This window comes from Canis lupus, chromosome 25 (genome assembly GCF_011100685.1).
Source record: "Canis lupus familiaris isolate Mischka breed German Shepherd chromosome 25, alternate assembly UU_Cfam_GSD_1.0, whole genome shotgun sequence".
NCBI classification, from domain to species: Eukaryota; Metazoa; Chordata; class Mammalia; order Carnivora; family Canidae; genus Canis; species Canis lupus.
Genome location: NC_049246.1, coordinates 8,415,394 through 8,428,643, shown reverse-complemented (window position 1 = coordinate 8,428,643; position 13,250 = coordinate 8,415,394). Strand labels below are relative to the sequence as shown.

Genomic DNA, 13,250 nt, shown 5'->3' with positions numbered 1-13,250 from the left:
ACTCTGCCATCCAAGATGATCCAATGGGGCCATGTTTGGGGCCATGCTTTTGTTCATTCTCCCACCTGAAATCAATAGTTTGGGTGCTTTTCTGGATATCTCTTCCCACTGTCAAAAGATGAAGTAGTACTGTGAGAAACAGTGCATTGGTCAGTGCTCATCCTCAACCAAAAGGATAAGTAAAAGAAGAAGATGAGAGTAATGGCCATTAGGAGCATTCTGGCTGGTTTGAGGGCTTCAGCAGGCTTTGCCAGGTTTCTGGTTTTATGATCCTATTAAAACAAAGGGCTGTTTAATGAATTTGAAAAGAATCCAGATAAAAATTATTTGTGACTTTTCACTTTAAATCAAAGATCATTACCCAACAATATACATGATCATATTTTATAAATAAAAGTACATTCATTCAGAGTAAACTCAATACACTGACTTGAAAATTAAAGCAGTCATCAAATAGTGTTCTAATTTATTTTATGTTACCTGAAGTTTTAAAAAGTTGGCACTTAGATACCATGATACATATGCACTAGAAAATAGCATGTATTTACTAAGTGCATACTGAAGTTCAGTCATATTACACAGAATTTCAGAAGAAACAAATAACAAAGTTTAAGAATAGTTTTGTGAACAATGATAGAAATGCCACCTCTGGAAGTAGTCCCTGCATAGTTTAAGAAACTTAGCCATACCATATAATGAAGACAGTATTCCGAAAGAAGAAAATTCCTACAGAGATAAATGGGATTTGTGCATTAACTTATTCAATCTACATAGCTCGTGCCTCTAGGCCAGTATCTTCAGCTTTTGTCTTGAAAAATAAATGACAGGATTGGCTTTATCTGTTTGAGTTTTGCTGTGGCAATGATAAAGTAACAATAAAGTCAAAATTTTAATGGCTTTCCATAATAAACATGTGTGCCTTGCTCACAGGTCTGTGGGTCATCTGTTGCTCTTCTGGGCTTAGCTCGACTCAGGTTCAAGCATGCTGCAGGTCACTCATTCTGGCTAAGAACTAGGGGAACTCAAAAGGCCAAGCCACACCACGCAAAGACATTTAAAGTCTCTGCTGGAACGTGGCACATGCTACATCTGGCCACATTGAATTGGTCAAAACCAGTCTCAAGGTCAAGGGAAAAATCCATGGATCAGAAATACACACTAAGATGTACTGTCAAATCACATGGCAAAAAATGGGTGTGTATAATCCTTTCATAGGGAGCAGAAGGATTAGGAGCAGTAATGTACCATAATACCTCTGATACACTTGTTGAATATCTATCCTACTGTTGGCCTGGCCATGTATGTGTGGGCAGGAGTCTCAGTTTTACACAAATACAAGAATCTGCTTACTTCTTTCTCCCTTCAGCCTTACTTGACTATGTCTTAATATCACTGTGAGAGTAGTTGATGTTACTTCCTAATCTCTCAATCCATTATTCAAGATGGGCAGAGCTCAAGCTTTACCTAATAGTCTCTACTACTCAAACAGATTAGTCCCTTTCCTGAAATGCCATTGAACTTCTTATCTGCATCTTTCATTTTGGTTCTTACCTAGCTTTCTAATATATCTTGTGTTTGACTTTATTTTATATTTCCTTTAAAAAATAGTTTTTCTGGATACAAAATTTTTAATTGCCAGCCATTTTCTCTCAGAACTTTGAGTGCTATGTTATTTATTCTGGCTTCCATCATGGTTGTTGAGAAGTCTAGCATTTAAGTATTCTCTTTGTCAGTTATCTCTTTCCCCTCTGGTTTCTTTTAAAACCTTCTCTGTATATTGGCTATTATGCCATTTCAAAGCCAAAAGTCTAGAAGTGGATTTATTGTTATTTGTACTGCCAACTAGAAATTGTTCTTCCTATATTTATAAATTTTATATTTTATCATTTCTAGAAAATTCTCAGTTACTATCTCCTCTCACTCTTGTGGTGGAACTCAAATTACCTGTATGTTGAAACTTCGTGCTTTCCTTCAAATCTCTTAACTTCCTTAAGTCTTTTGATTCCCTATACTACCTTCTGGATATTTTCCTTATCTCCTTTTTTCCAATGTACAACAATGTACACCATTGTTTCAATGATGTCTTAACTATTTTACCTACACATTGAGTTCTTTTTTTTTTTTTTTTTTTTTTTTTTTACACATTGAGTTCTTAAGTTCCACAATGTGTTGGTCATTTCTAAAAATTTTCTTTGTTTCTTTTGAATGGTTTCTTAACTCTTACTCATGTTTGTGATTCTACATGTCTTTTTCTCTAAACATTTTATATTCTTTTTTTTTAAGATTTATTTATTTATTTATGATAGACAGAGAGAGAGAGAGAGAGAGAGAGGCAGAGACACAGGAGGAGGGAGAAGCTTGGGACTCGATCCCGGGACTCCAGGATCGCGCCCTGGGCCAAAGGCAGGCGCTAAACCGCTGAGCCACCCAGGGATCCCAACATTTTATATTCTATAACTGACCATTTCAGCATCTGAAACTGCTGGGTGGGGGGGTTAAATCTATTGCTTTTATTTCTGCTGACTCTCACCCAAGTGTGCTCGTTTCATCTTTGATAATGAGCTAATGTTTGGCTGATGTTAGTCTGGGCAATTCCTAAGAATCTAAATTTAGGATGTTTCCTACAGGGTTTGTGTTTGTTTTGAATGGTGCTAAAGGGTACCTCCTTTGACAGTGCTCAGCTATTTCCTATGAGGAAGCTGACATCAAGCCTCAGAACTTGCCACTGACCCTAGACTTGGTCTAAAAGTTGCAGCACTGATGTCCGCATTCATTTGCAGGGACATCTTGCCTTTTACTTTAGTTGCCATTTCAGCATTTTGGTTTTGTTTTGTCTTGTGTTTTCCTTTTATACTTAATTCCTCTCATTTCAAAGACTTCAGAAATGCAATAAAAATTGTTTTATGCAGGAGCTATTATTTTCAGGCAAGAAGACCTTTCAGAGTATCTAATCTAACACACTGCTAGTAGTGGATGTCTTTTACTCTGGGTTTATAGCTATGCTCCTAAAAGCTGCACTTACCAAAAGTTGAGATTCCCAGATAAATGGAGCATGGCCTAAATTATTTTAAACATAAAACATCAGAGTTAGAAGGTTTACCTTAGACTCTCTCGTTCAAAATGGGTCCTATATTAGGACTGATTTGTTTAACTGACTGGCAGCTTATGCTAATGAGATCATATGATTCAGTTCGGTTTGCTCTGCCAACAGGGTACATATAGATGTTACCCCTGCTGCAAAGGTTACTCAAAATATCACTTATTGAATGATGAATTAGTGACATAATCTCATGAAGAAAGGCTAACAATAATCAGCATCACAAATACTTAGCAAATATGGCTGAATTACTAAAGTTTTACTATAACTTTATTTATTGTAGAGAGACTCCTCAAGTAGATGTTGCCATTGTTGGCCAGCTATCATAAGCTTGGAATTCTAATATTTATTATTTTATGATTTATCTTTTTGAGGACAAATCTATCGATATAACTCATTCATTGAATATCACTGTGTCTTTTTCCCACAAAACTGAAAATGATGGTAAACAGCTAATGGGTCAGGTTTTGTGAATAAAAAACAAGATAATTTGTAAAGAGAGGACTTTACAAGCCCATATTGGCATTAAGTACAGGAACTATTTAGGAAATATTCTGATGAAAATATTAGTTTGGCAAGATAATGAATTATAGCCTATTTGAAAAATGATCACATAATCCTAAAAATGTGTCAAAATTAGAGTTTTCTGGCCATATTTAAGTAAATTATGTTCTGAAGCTCAGAGCTTACGTGTAACAATGGCTGCTCAGACATGAATAACAGTTACAGTGGAAACTAGGAAAATGCCCTGACCCACCTCCACCTCCTACAGAACTAGGTAATCAATACTTTGAGTAAATAAACTCCATCCAACTATCAGAATGATATTGAATTGTGCTATGCAGTAAGTACTGTATGTACAGGAGCTTTTACTATTATTGCTGAAAGCATGGGTGCTACCCATAGAATACTGGTATAAAGGAATGAGCTGATTCAGGCAAAGATCAATAAAGCACAATTGTGCAAATTTGAAGCTAATATCCACGATGAATCAGTCGGTTTTCATGTCTCTTCTCAGCTCTGCATGAAGCACTCTCTAGAACTTCCTCCCAGCAGTGTTTCCAAGGAAAGAGTAAATTCATTCACCCTAATTTAAACACATACATTATATACCCCGTGCACATTTCAACCAGTTTCAGTTCAAAAGACTGGATATTCACACTAGATAAATCAAAATTAGAACATACTAATTGAAGCATGTTTCAATACTTGCCCATTTTGCATTTAGAAACCAATAGTGAACCAAAGATGTACTTAACTATTATTTATAATTACTGTGTTCTGAATTTGTGTGTATTAATATTTCAAAGATTAGCTCCAAAAGTCTAACACAAAGGAATGGTGATTCAACTTTTTAGCAATTTAAATCTATTTCCAAGGCTTAATATTCATGCAGAAGTCTAGTAAGTTCTTTGAAATCTTGACATTTCTAAAAACTGTATTTCCATGGACTATATATTTAAACTTCAAATAGATTTGTGATGGGCAATTCATGACATTTACTTGCACTTAAAAATTCATGCTCAATATTTCAATACCAGAAACCAGCATCCATCCTCTTGACAGCAAAATGCAAAATATAAGAAAAACTGATCACCTTAATTTTTTTAAAGCAAAGTAAGGCAAGTTTTATTTAAAAAGACCTCGAGACTAGTGACGGAAAAAGGTGCCTGAAAAGTAAGAAAAGACTGTGAAATTTTTCTTCTCAACTTATACTCGATTCTCTTTGTTGTTTTCTTGGTTTGAAAAATAAGAGAACACATCTAAATATATCTGGAGAATTTAGCTCACTTCTTAAAAGAGAAAGAACTAACACATTATGTGATCAATAAAATATTTTCTCTTTCAAATTCCTTTTGAATCTTTATTCTATCAAAAGCTGGAATGAAAGAAAGAATGATGAAAACCTCATCTTCTTATGATTTGTGATAATAGCCAGTCATCAAAGGATAGTTTTTCAAACAGTATCGTTAATGACACGATTAATAACAGCATGTAAGAGAATCCATATCATTCACTTACAAAATCCTCAGTCTAAGTCAAGACTACAAACTATTTTAGTTGTCTATGTAGGCATTTCCCAGTGAAAAAATATACTCTGACAACAAAATTCTACAAGGAACTTTGGTAGAAGTCTTTCTGATTCCATTAGGATCAATCAAAAGTCCCTTCCTGTACTTGAACTTTCACTAACTCTGCTGTGTTAGAAGCCACTTTTAGAATGTAAGAATGAAGCTGTAATTAAGGTTTCCTAATAGGCATGCGACAAGAATTGAAAGCAAGAATAAAATGATCCACTTCAAAAAAGGAATATGGTTATACAGGAAGTAAATGTTTAAAATATTGTGCAAGTGTTTTACAGAGACTATTACACCCAAGGCCATGTATTTTCATTATTACTATCTTTCTGTATGTTATTCAAAAACATTTAAGTGCATTTGAATAGGTATTCTTTGTGTATTTGTCAGTAAGTAGCTTTTTGTCACTTGCTTCTTGCATAATAAAACATGCTTATAAAGAGTTTCATCACCTATTCAGTGTAAATCTATATCCCTCAATATGTAAGAACTGCGTGTATTTGGATTTTAAGTAAGAGCAAACTGCACTACATGCTTTGAGGGGAAACAATTTTTAAGTGACTTTAAAAAACATTTCCTTATCTAATAATACCAAAGTCTTCTTTATGTCTCTCTGTCCATCCTATAATGAAGCAACAACCAAGAATATAACTATAGATTTAAAATAAAATGAAGCAAAAAGAAAGCAAAAAAGATAGGCTGCTAGTGACAAGACCGTCTCCCCTCATGCCAGTAAAGTTCTAGCTGTGAGCATGCTCAGACACATGGGAGGTACCGAAGTTACTATATCAGAACTCCTTCTGAGGTATAAGGAGGATACATCTAATACTTCAATTGCTGTAAACCTATTGTTATTTTTCTGGTATTAAACATCTCTTCAGCCTCAGACTGATTGCAATGTTCCCTCTACTTCATTTCATCGTCCTGATAGATGTCAAAGGTAAGGCTACTACTTTCTCACTTAAATGAGTGCAATTCCAAAGAAGAGAAAACAGAATATTTCTATTTAGTTCCAGCATATTTATAGTAGACTCAATGCAGTGTTTGAGTAACAGACATCCAGTTTACACTGTCATTGTCATGATCATTAATTGCTTATAGTCCCATCCTAGCAATTTCTGGAAAGCAACAGATTTTTCATAGAAACTTGCTTTTATATGTTATTAAATTATAGATAAAAACATCTCTAAAAATAATGTTGAATATGTCAATTATAATGAAGAAAATATTTTTAGTATTTGTAATGGAAGTATGACAAATTAATAAATTAAAATTTTGCCTTATGAAATTTCAACCTGTTAAAATAGCTTCATAAAATGTATGTAATTGTTAGTAATATGTTTCTTTGTTAACATAGTTAAACTGGGAATTGCAAAAAAAAAAAAATAGGCACGGACGAATCTAAAAATCAGAAGCTCTCCCTAAGGGCAGACCTATATAAATTAAAATCATTAAAACGTACAAAAGTATACCTATGTAGATAATTCTCTTTACTGTTCTTAACTTTTAAACATCTTTATTTCAGTCAAACTGCTAATTTTCAAGATAGCGGCATTTTTCTTGTAAAGCTAAGGGAAAAAATAGTCTTCACTCAGTAAAGAAAAATATAGATTTGTACACTTGTATCTATATATCATACCCAAGGCATGTTGGATTTATTATTATTACTCAAAATATATCTGTTTAAGTTCATTGTCTTTCTTAAAGAATTTTTATAAACATCCGAGAATAAAAGAATCTGAAAATATTTTTATTCTCTATGACACTTGTTTTAGGTTATTTAAGATTGTCAATTTTCATTAAATGAATTCAGCTGAATATTTTAATCTTGAAATAAAAGGCAATATTTGTGAGCAGTTATTTACAAACTTCTAACAAATAAAATATTTTTTAAGTATTAAATTTTACTTTGAATTTGAAATACTAAAATTTTGTTTCAAAGTATTATTCTAATATACTTAGCTTGATTTTTATTTTGTATTCTAATCCATTTTACATGAAAACGTAAGTTATTTAAGTGCGATCTTATGCGTTTCTTAAAAAGAAAGAATATATAAACTCACTTGACATGAAATACAGTTGTAGGAAGCAGTCCATTTCTTTGATTTAAAGTCTTTCTTCAGTTCATATCCTATGCACATTTGTAATATTCAATTTAATATGATTTTTAAGAATAGAAGGTAAGAAAGTAGATTCTCGGATCAAAAACACTTTGTAGAGGTCATCTGTACCCTTAATTCTTAACTGTACAGGATGCAACTATAGTTAACCAATTTATAGTACTACTTTTGCTTGTGGTATGTATTTAATTGATTTTGAAAAGCAAAATCTTTAGGAGATGAAAAACATCTATTCATGAAATAACCTTTTTCGACTGACCACAATGTAATGGTATTCTTTGAACTAAAAAAAAAGGAGGAAAGAAATTTTAAACAGATGATTTTCGTTTTTTATTTCTAAGTAAATGCCGTAGACCCACAGTACTAACCTGATAAATTTTCCAATTGTAATTCCCTGGAAATTTCCGTTTTCTGATTTTACATTACTTTTGATTGCTAATTTAACCCTTTATATTTAAACTTATTTAGTTTCAAAGTTAGACATATTAATGCTTTGGTATCTTACTCCTATTAATAAAAATAATGATCATTTGCTCTGTAATTAGTGAAAACTTTTTTCACAGTTAAATTGATAGAGTTAAAGCAGTTAGGCTATAATAAAGAAAAGTCGTTCAAAATTATGTAAGAGCACAGATTGCTTTTTAAGTTTACATAAATATTTGTGATAGATTCTTAGGTTAGAGCTAAATAAAAGGAAAAGGTAGACATTATGCTATTATCTTTTCTCTTCTGGCTATCATCACCCTTGGGTCCCTAAGGGGTGAACGATATTGACTAACGTAAGCTACAGACATTATCCAATTAGTAAGGGTAACATATCTTCGTATAACTTTGTACATGTATTTTATCATCGATTTATTCACTGGGTATCCTTGTTAATCAGCCTCAAGTCACCTCCTCCCAACAAAAGTTTTGGTGGACTAATTATGGACAATACCACAAGCCAAAAATATGGGTTTCTATGGGAAATTAAAAGCACGAAGTGCCCAGAATGCTACTTGGTAACTACCAGTTACTACTTAAATAATTTGCTCACCTTCAAAAAATGGAGTCAATGGAACATTGCCTGAACAATATTTTGAAGTGAGCAGTGTTTGACTGCCCCCTAGTGGACAAGTTTAAAGCTCAGCTTGGATGCTTTTTTAAGTGATGTCACTTCTAATTGGTTACTGTGACTTGAGATAAGGTTTTCCAACTCAATTTTAATTTCACACAATGGCATCATGATGCTGGTAGCTGTGAAAATCAATTATACTGCAGGCCAGTCATACCTAGAGGCTAACGCAGCACCACTAATGAAAAAGAAACTCACCTGCTTGAGGGCTGAGAGAAGCCTACTGTGAGGGAAGAGGGAAAATACTAGAAACCCAGAAAGGAAACTTACTTGAGATGTGTTCTCTCTAAAGGTACTACCTAAAGACACCCTGCGACAGACGTTTATTCATTTGTTCATCTTATTGTAAATAAATATGAACAGATACCTTAAGAGTTTTAAGGAATTTTACTTGAACTAACAAAATTGGCTGTCAACTCACCTGGATTTTAGAGACAAAACTGGTATGCTTTCAAATAAGCTAGTAATGACAAATGGTACACTTTTATCCTAGAAAATTGTGGCCTGAATAAAATTCAGTTAACTAAGAATAGTTTTTATGTACATAATTACATGATGATAAATGCACAGTATATATGTATGTATGTGTATATATATATATATATATATATATATATATATATATATATACACATACACATGGTTTTTAAGAAGCCAAAAGTGGCTTGCTTTACTTGTTTGGTAAATATATAGTGTAACATTCATCAGGGAAAAAAAAATAATGTGCTTGTTTTACATGAGAAGTAGTAGTGGAATTATCTGAAAATAAAAAATATATACCTGTCTTCTATGCTTTATTCACACACAACAATTTCTCACCAGTCATTGAGTAGGTATGGAAAAAAATGAAATTTGCAATAATTTCACTGGTGTTAAATACTTCAGAAAAGTGTCTTCAAGTCAAAATAAAATGATTTGATTTAATGTTCCTATGATTAAATAAACTTTTGAACATTGTAAGAGTAGAAAGGAGTTGCAATTGAAGGACTGGCTTTATTAATAAACGCTTTTAAAAGAGATTCACTGTGATTGATAAAATGGTAGACCTCTTTTTTTAAGCTGCTCTTCCTTTCCACTGTTCTTCTGGCATCTGTCCTTACTTCTGTTCTTCTCCTGGGCATTCCCCCACCCATCCCCATGGGTGCTCCTCTCCTAGATTCTCCCCCTACCACATCTACCCTCTCTTCTCACCTCTGGACGCATCTGTCTCAGATGCCCGCCTGGCCTCTTGTACTGCCCTATGTTCATCTCACCCCCTCACTGTGGGCTCTCTTCCAGGTTTCCTAGCCTCTGAAACTTCCTCTCTCTCATCTTCCTGCCTCCACTTTTCAACTCTCTTGCTCTTTGAGCTCTTACCTTCTCCAGCTCAAGCTTCACGCTTTTCACATCTCATGCTCCCTAATTCCCACACCTACTCCACTTTGTTGTTAACATCTTCCTGGTCATTTCCCCTTGGGATCCATCTGCCCTCCTATTTCCTCCTTCCTCAAGCGTGCCCCACCTCTAATCACCTCCTGGTGTTCTGGAGCTTCCTCTCCAGGTCTTCATGTGTCTGCCTTGTTGCCCTTTGGGGCCCAGGTCTCCTTTCTGTAATTTGTGGCTAGCCCCCGTGGCTCCTGGCCTGGTCAGCAGTCATCATTTCTGTTGCTCAGATTGCTAGAACACATATCCAAACACAAGCAACCTGGTACTCTATCTCGTTACAGCTTCAACTCCAACTTGGCTAATTTTGTGGGTGGGTCCATGGTGATTTCTGGACAATTCTGAAATCCAGAAAGCTCTGAAAACAGAGTTTGAACTCTTTTGCCTACAAAAAAAAAATCAGGATTGACTAGAAGCCATTTAGAGCCTTCATTTATAAATTTAATGTAAATTTTCACACACTGTGATATAGATAAATACTATTGTATTTGATTATGTGATTTTTGTCCCACACCCACTAGACAATGTTATGTCATTTATAGCATACACATCACATTAACTTTCTAGAATAAAACGTTATGAATTCTGAAATACATTTCTTTTAAAGTGTACTAGCCATCACCCTATTCGGAGTACCAACTGTGTCCTGTGCCATATTATTCTCCCCAGTGCCATATGACTATTTTCTTTGCCTGGGGAAGTTCTTTTTTGCTAGAATAAGTGTTTGATGAGAGAAAGACGGACAGAGAGACAGAGAGAGAGATTATTTTAACCAATTCTCTTTTTTGTAATTCTACTTTATTTTTTTACTCAATCTGTTCAGATTCTTTAAAAAAAAATGTTGGTGATGATATTTTCCATTCCAGTAATTCCAACTGTATTTAAATCTGTCTGTTCTGGTTTTATAAACTTCCATTCCTACCTCTTGATATTATTCCTTCCATTATTTCTTTGAGAATTTTGATCATACAGATTTAAACTATTTTTTAAAGCACTATTGTCCGATTACCTAGGTACGAATTCTCCCTTTTCTGGAGCCCTGGACATTCTCATAAAGTGGGAGGGACTTTCCTTCTGCACACCTCTTCCTATGAGGGATCCCGTAATTGCCTCAACATAGCCCACTGCAGTGTTCAGATCTGAGCTGTAGCTGATGTTCAAATCTTGGGGATTGTACCAGTTCCAAATCTCATGTTCAGTCTGCAAAGCACCACTGCTGCTTTCACTGCTGGCATGGGCTGGGCAATATCCAATTCACAACCTCTGGTGGCTGCGCAGAGCCATTTCATCCCCCACTCACCATCAGGGGCTCAGTCCTAGCATGTGCTTCTTGTAGGTCCATGTACCTGCTGGCCAGCCTTGTTCAATCCCTTTCACAAAGGGCTTGGAGCCCACTCAGCCCAAATGCTCATCCAGTTTCAGCTCCCTGTCCACCTAGGAGGCTAGCTCCTGTCATACCAGTGGGTTTTTCTCTATTCATGTTCTGTGGAGAAGTGTCTCTTTTATAAGTTTAATGTTTTAATGAAGAAACATAGTATCAATTTTTTGTGTGTCTATGGAAAACTGTATTGTGGGAAGCATATCCAGAACTTGCTCACAACAGATCATCTTGATGCAGAGGCTCAGAAAAGAAGGTAATTTTCATTCTTCAGATTTTGTCCTATCAGAAATTGGACCCTGGGGGGCATATACACCAGAGATTTAGAGTAGTAAAGTGATGTGCCATACAAATGTAAGGGGTTTGGGAGGGGAGGAAGCAGGGTGGCCAGGATGCTAGATTTAGGGTTAGCAGAACTGTCTTCAAGTCACTGCCTTACCCTTTTCTAGCCGTTTGGCCTTCAGCATACTGAATAATTACCTCTTAGCCTCAGTCATAATATTGGTAGAATTGCTGGGTTTCTAAGAACCACTTGTGATGATGTTAAGGGAATAGATTCTAGCACTCCACCCCCAAGTAGATTCCATAGGTCTAGGCTGGGGCACAGGACTCTGCACATTATCGAAGCAAACCAGGTGATCTGATAAGCTGTCCTATGGATCACACCTCTGGAAACACTGGTATTACAGTTAGCACATCAAAATATAAGTTGACTTTTTTCCTAGAAGAGATGCTAATTCCTTGCTATATTCTTTGTGCATATGAGGATGCTAATTGGGTTCACTGCATTATTTAACATATTAATTCTGCTTGAATTTTCTTTAATTTTGAGCACTGTAAGAACAAATTAAACATTTAGCAAGGGAATAGCCCAACCTATATTGTCTAATGATCAATATACAGCCTTTTAATAGGTAGTATGATCTAAAAAAAGTATAATTACTATGCACATTTAACTGTAAGGTAGTCGCAATGTTAATTACCCCTCCCTTTTTTGGAAAGAAACAAAAAACCTATGACAAAATGGCTAGGGAGGCATCTCTTCTGATGTAGAGAGAGATCCTTTTTTTTTTTTAATTGTCACCTGGTTTTCATTACCCACTTTTCTGCTTGATTATGGTCCAGCCAGTGGACACTAGAACTAGTCATTTCCCAGTAGCAGGACAAGAGTGCTAATTCAGACACTGCCTTCATTCCTCTTCCCTCCTTTACCCTCCCCTCCTCTTTCCCTCCTCCTGCCCACCTCTCTGTCTCTTTCTTATTTACACTTTCGTCTGAGATTTTCAGGCTCAACCATACAGGCTAGAAATAGTGTATCTATTATTGTAGGTATTTCTACTTTTAACTTAATTTCATGTAAATTCATGAAATATAAGAAATTCAAAGATATTGATTTACTTCCATTCTTCGTTTGAGGGCCACTGCAAAAATATTCCCTCAAAAGCCTTAAATTCTGTTTGAAAGTGAGATGAGAGAGTCTTTAGGTAAACTTACTTAGAGTCAGGAAAGGGATAATATTCCATGCTGAGTGTTGGTGAAAAATTCTGTTCCCTTGTTCAGAAACCATTCCTTTCTGGCTGTTTCCTACTTCCTACTTACAAATACCACTCTTACTATAACTAATGCTAAAATTATCTACTTGGAAAAACAAGTTGCCCTTACTAAGAGCACAGGGTTTTGCAAACGTGGTGTGATTTTTATCCAATGTATGAATGAATTGCAAGAGTTTTGTAAAGAGCAAAGCGTGAGGAAATTACTCATGCTATAACCTGATTCCCAGACACAGAGCATATACTATAATAAGCCACTGTGGGCCACCTTACCCCAACCTAAATAGAATCTACTTGGAATTAGGAGAGACCTAACCACCTCTCCTCTTCCATGGTGGGTAACTCCAAGCAAAACTGCCAACATAAAAAAACTAAAGCATTGATATTAGATACATTAAAAAAGAGAAATGCACATAAAGCTCCCATATGCACCTCACCCACGTTGACGTCATATCTGGCACATGATCACTCAAGTTGGGCTTATTCTTCTG

At 35.2% G+C, this 13,250-nt stretch overlaps 1 protein-coding gene across 1 annotated transcript in view; it reads left to right on the top strand.

Moving 5' to 3' along the window:
- Positions 1 to 6,072: 6,072 nt before the first annotated feature.
- RXFP2 (relaxin family peptide receptor 2) overlaps positions 6,073 to 13,250 on the top strand; it is a 60,615-nt gene continuing 53,437 nt past the window's right edge. Inside the window, 1 exon segment of the mRNA NM_001005870.1 lies at positions 6,073 to 6,115. Coding sequence (NP_001005870.1) covers positions 6,073 to 6,115 — 43 coding nt within the window.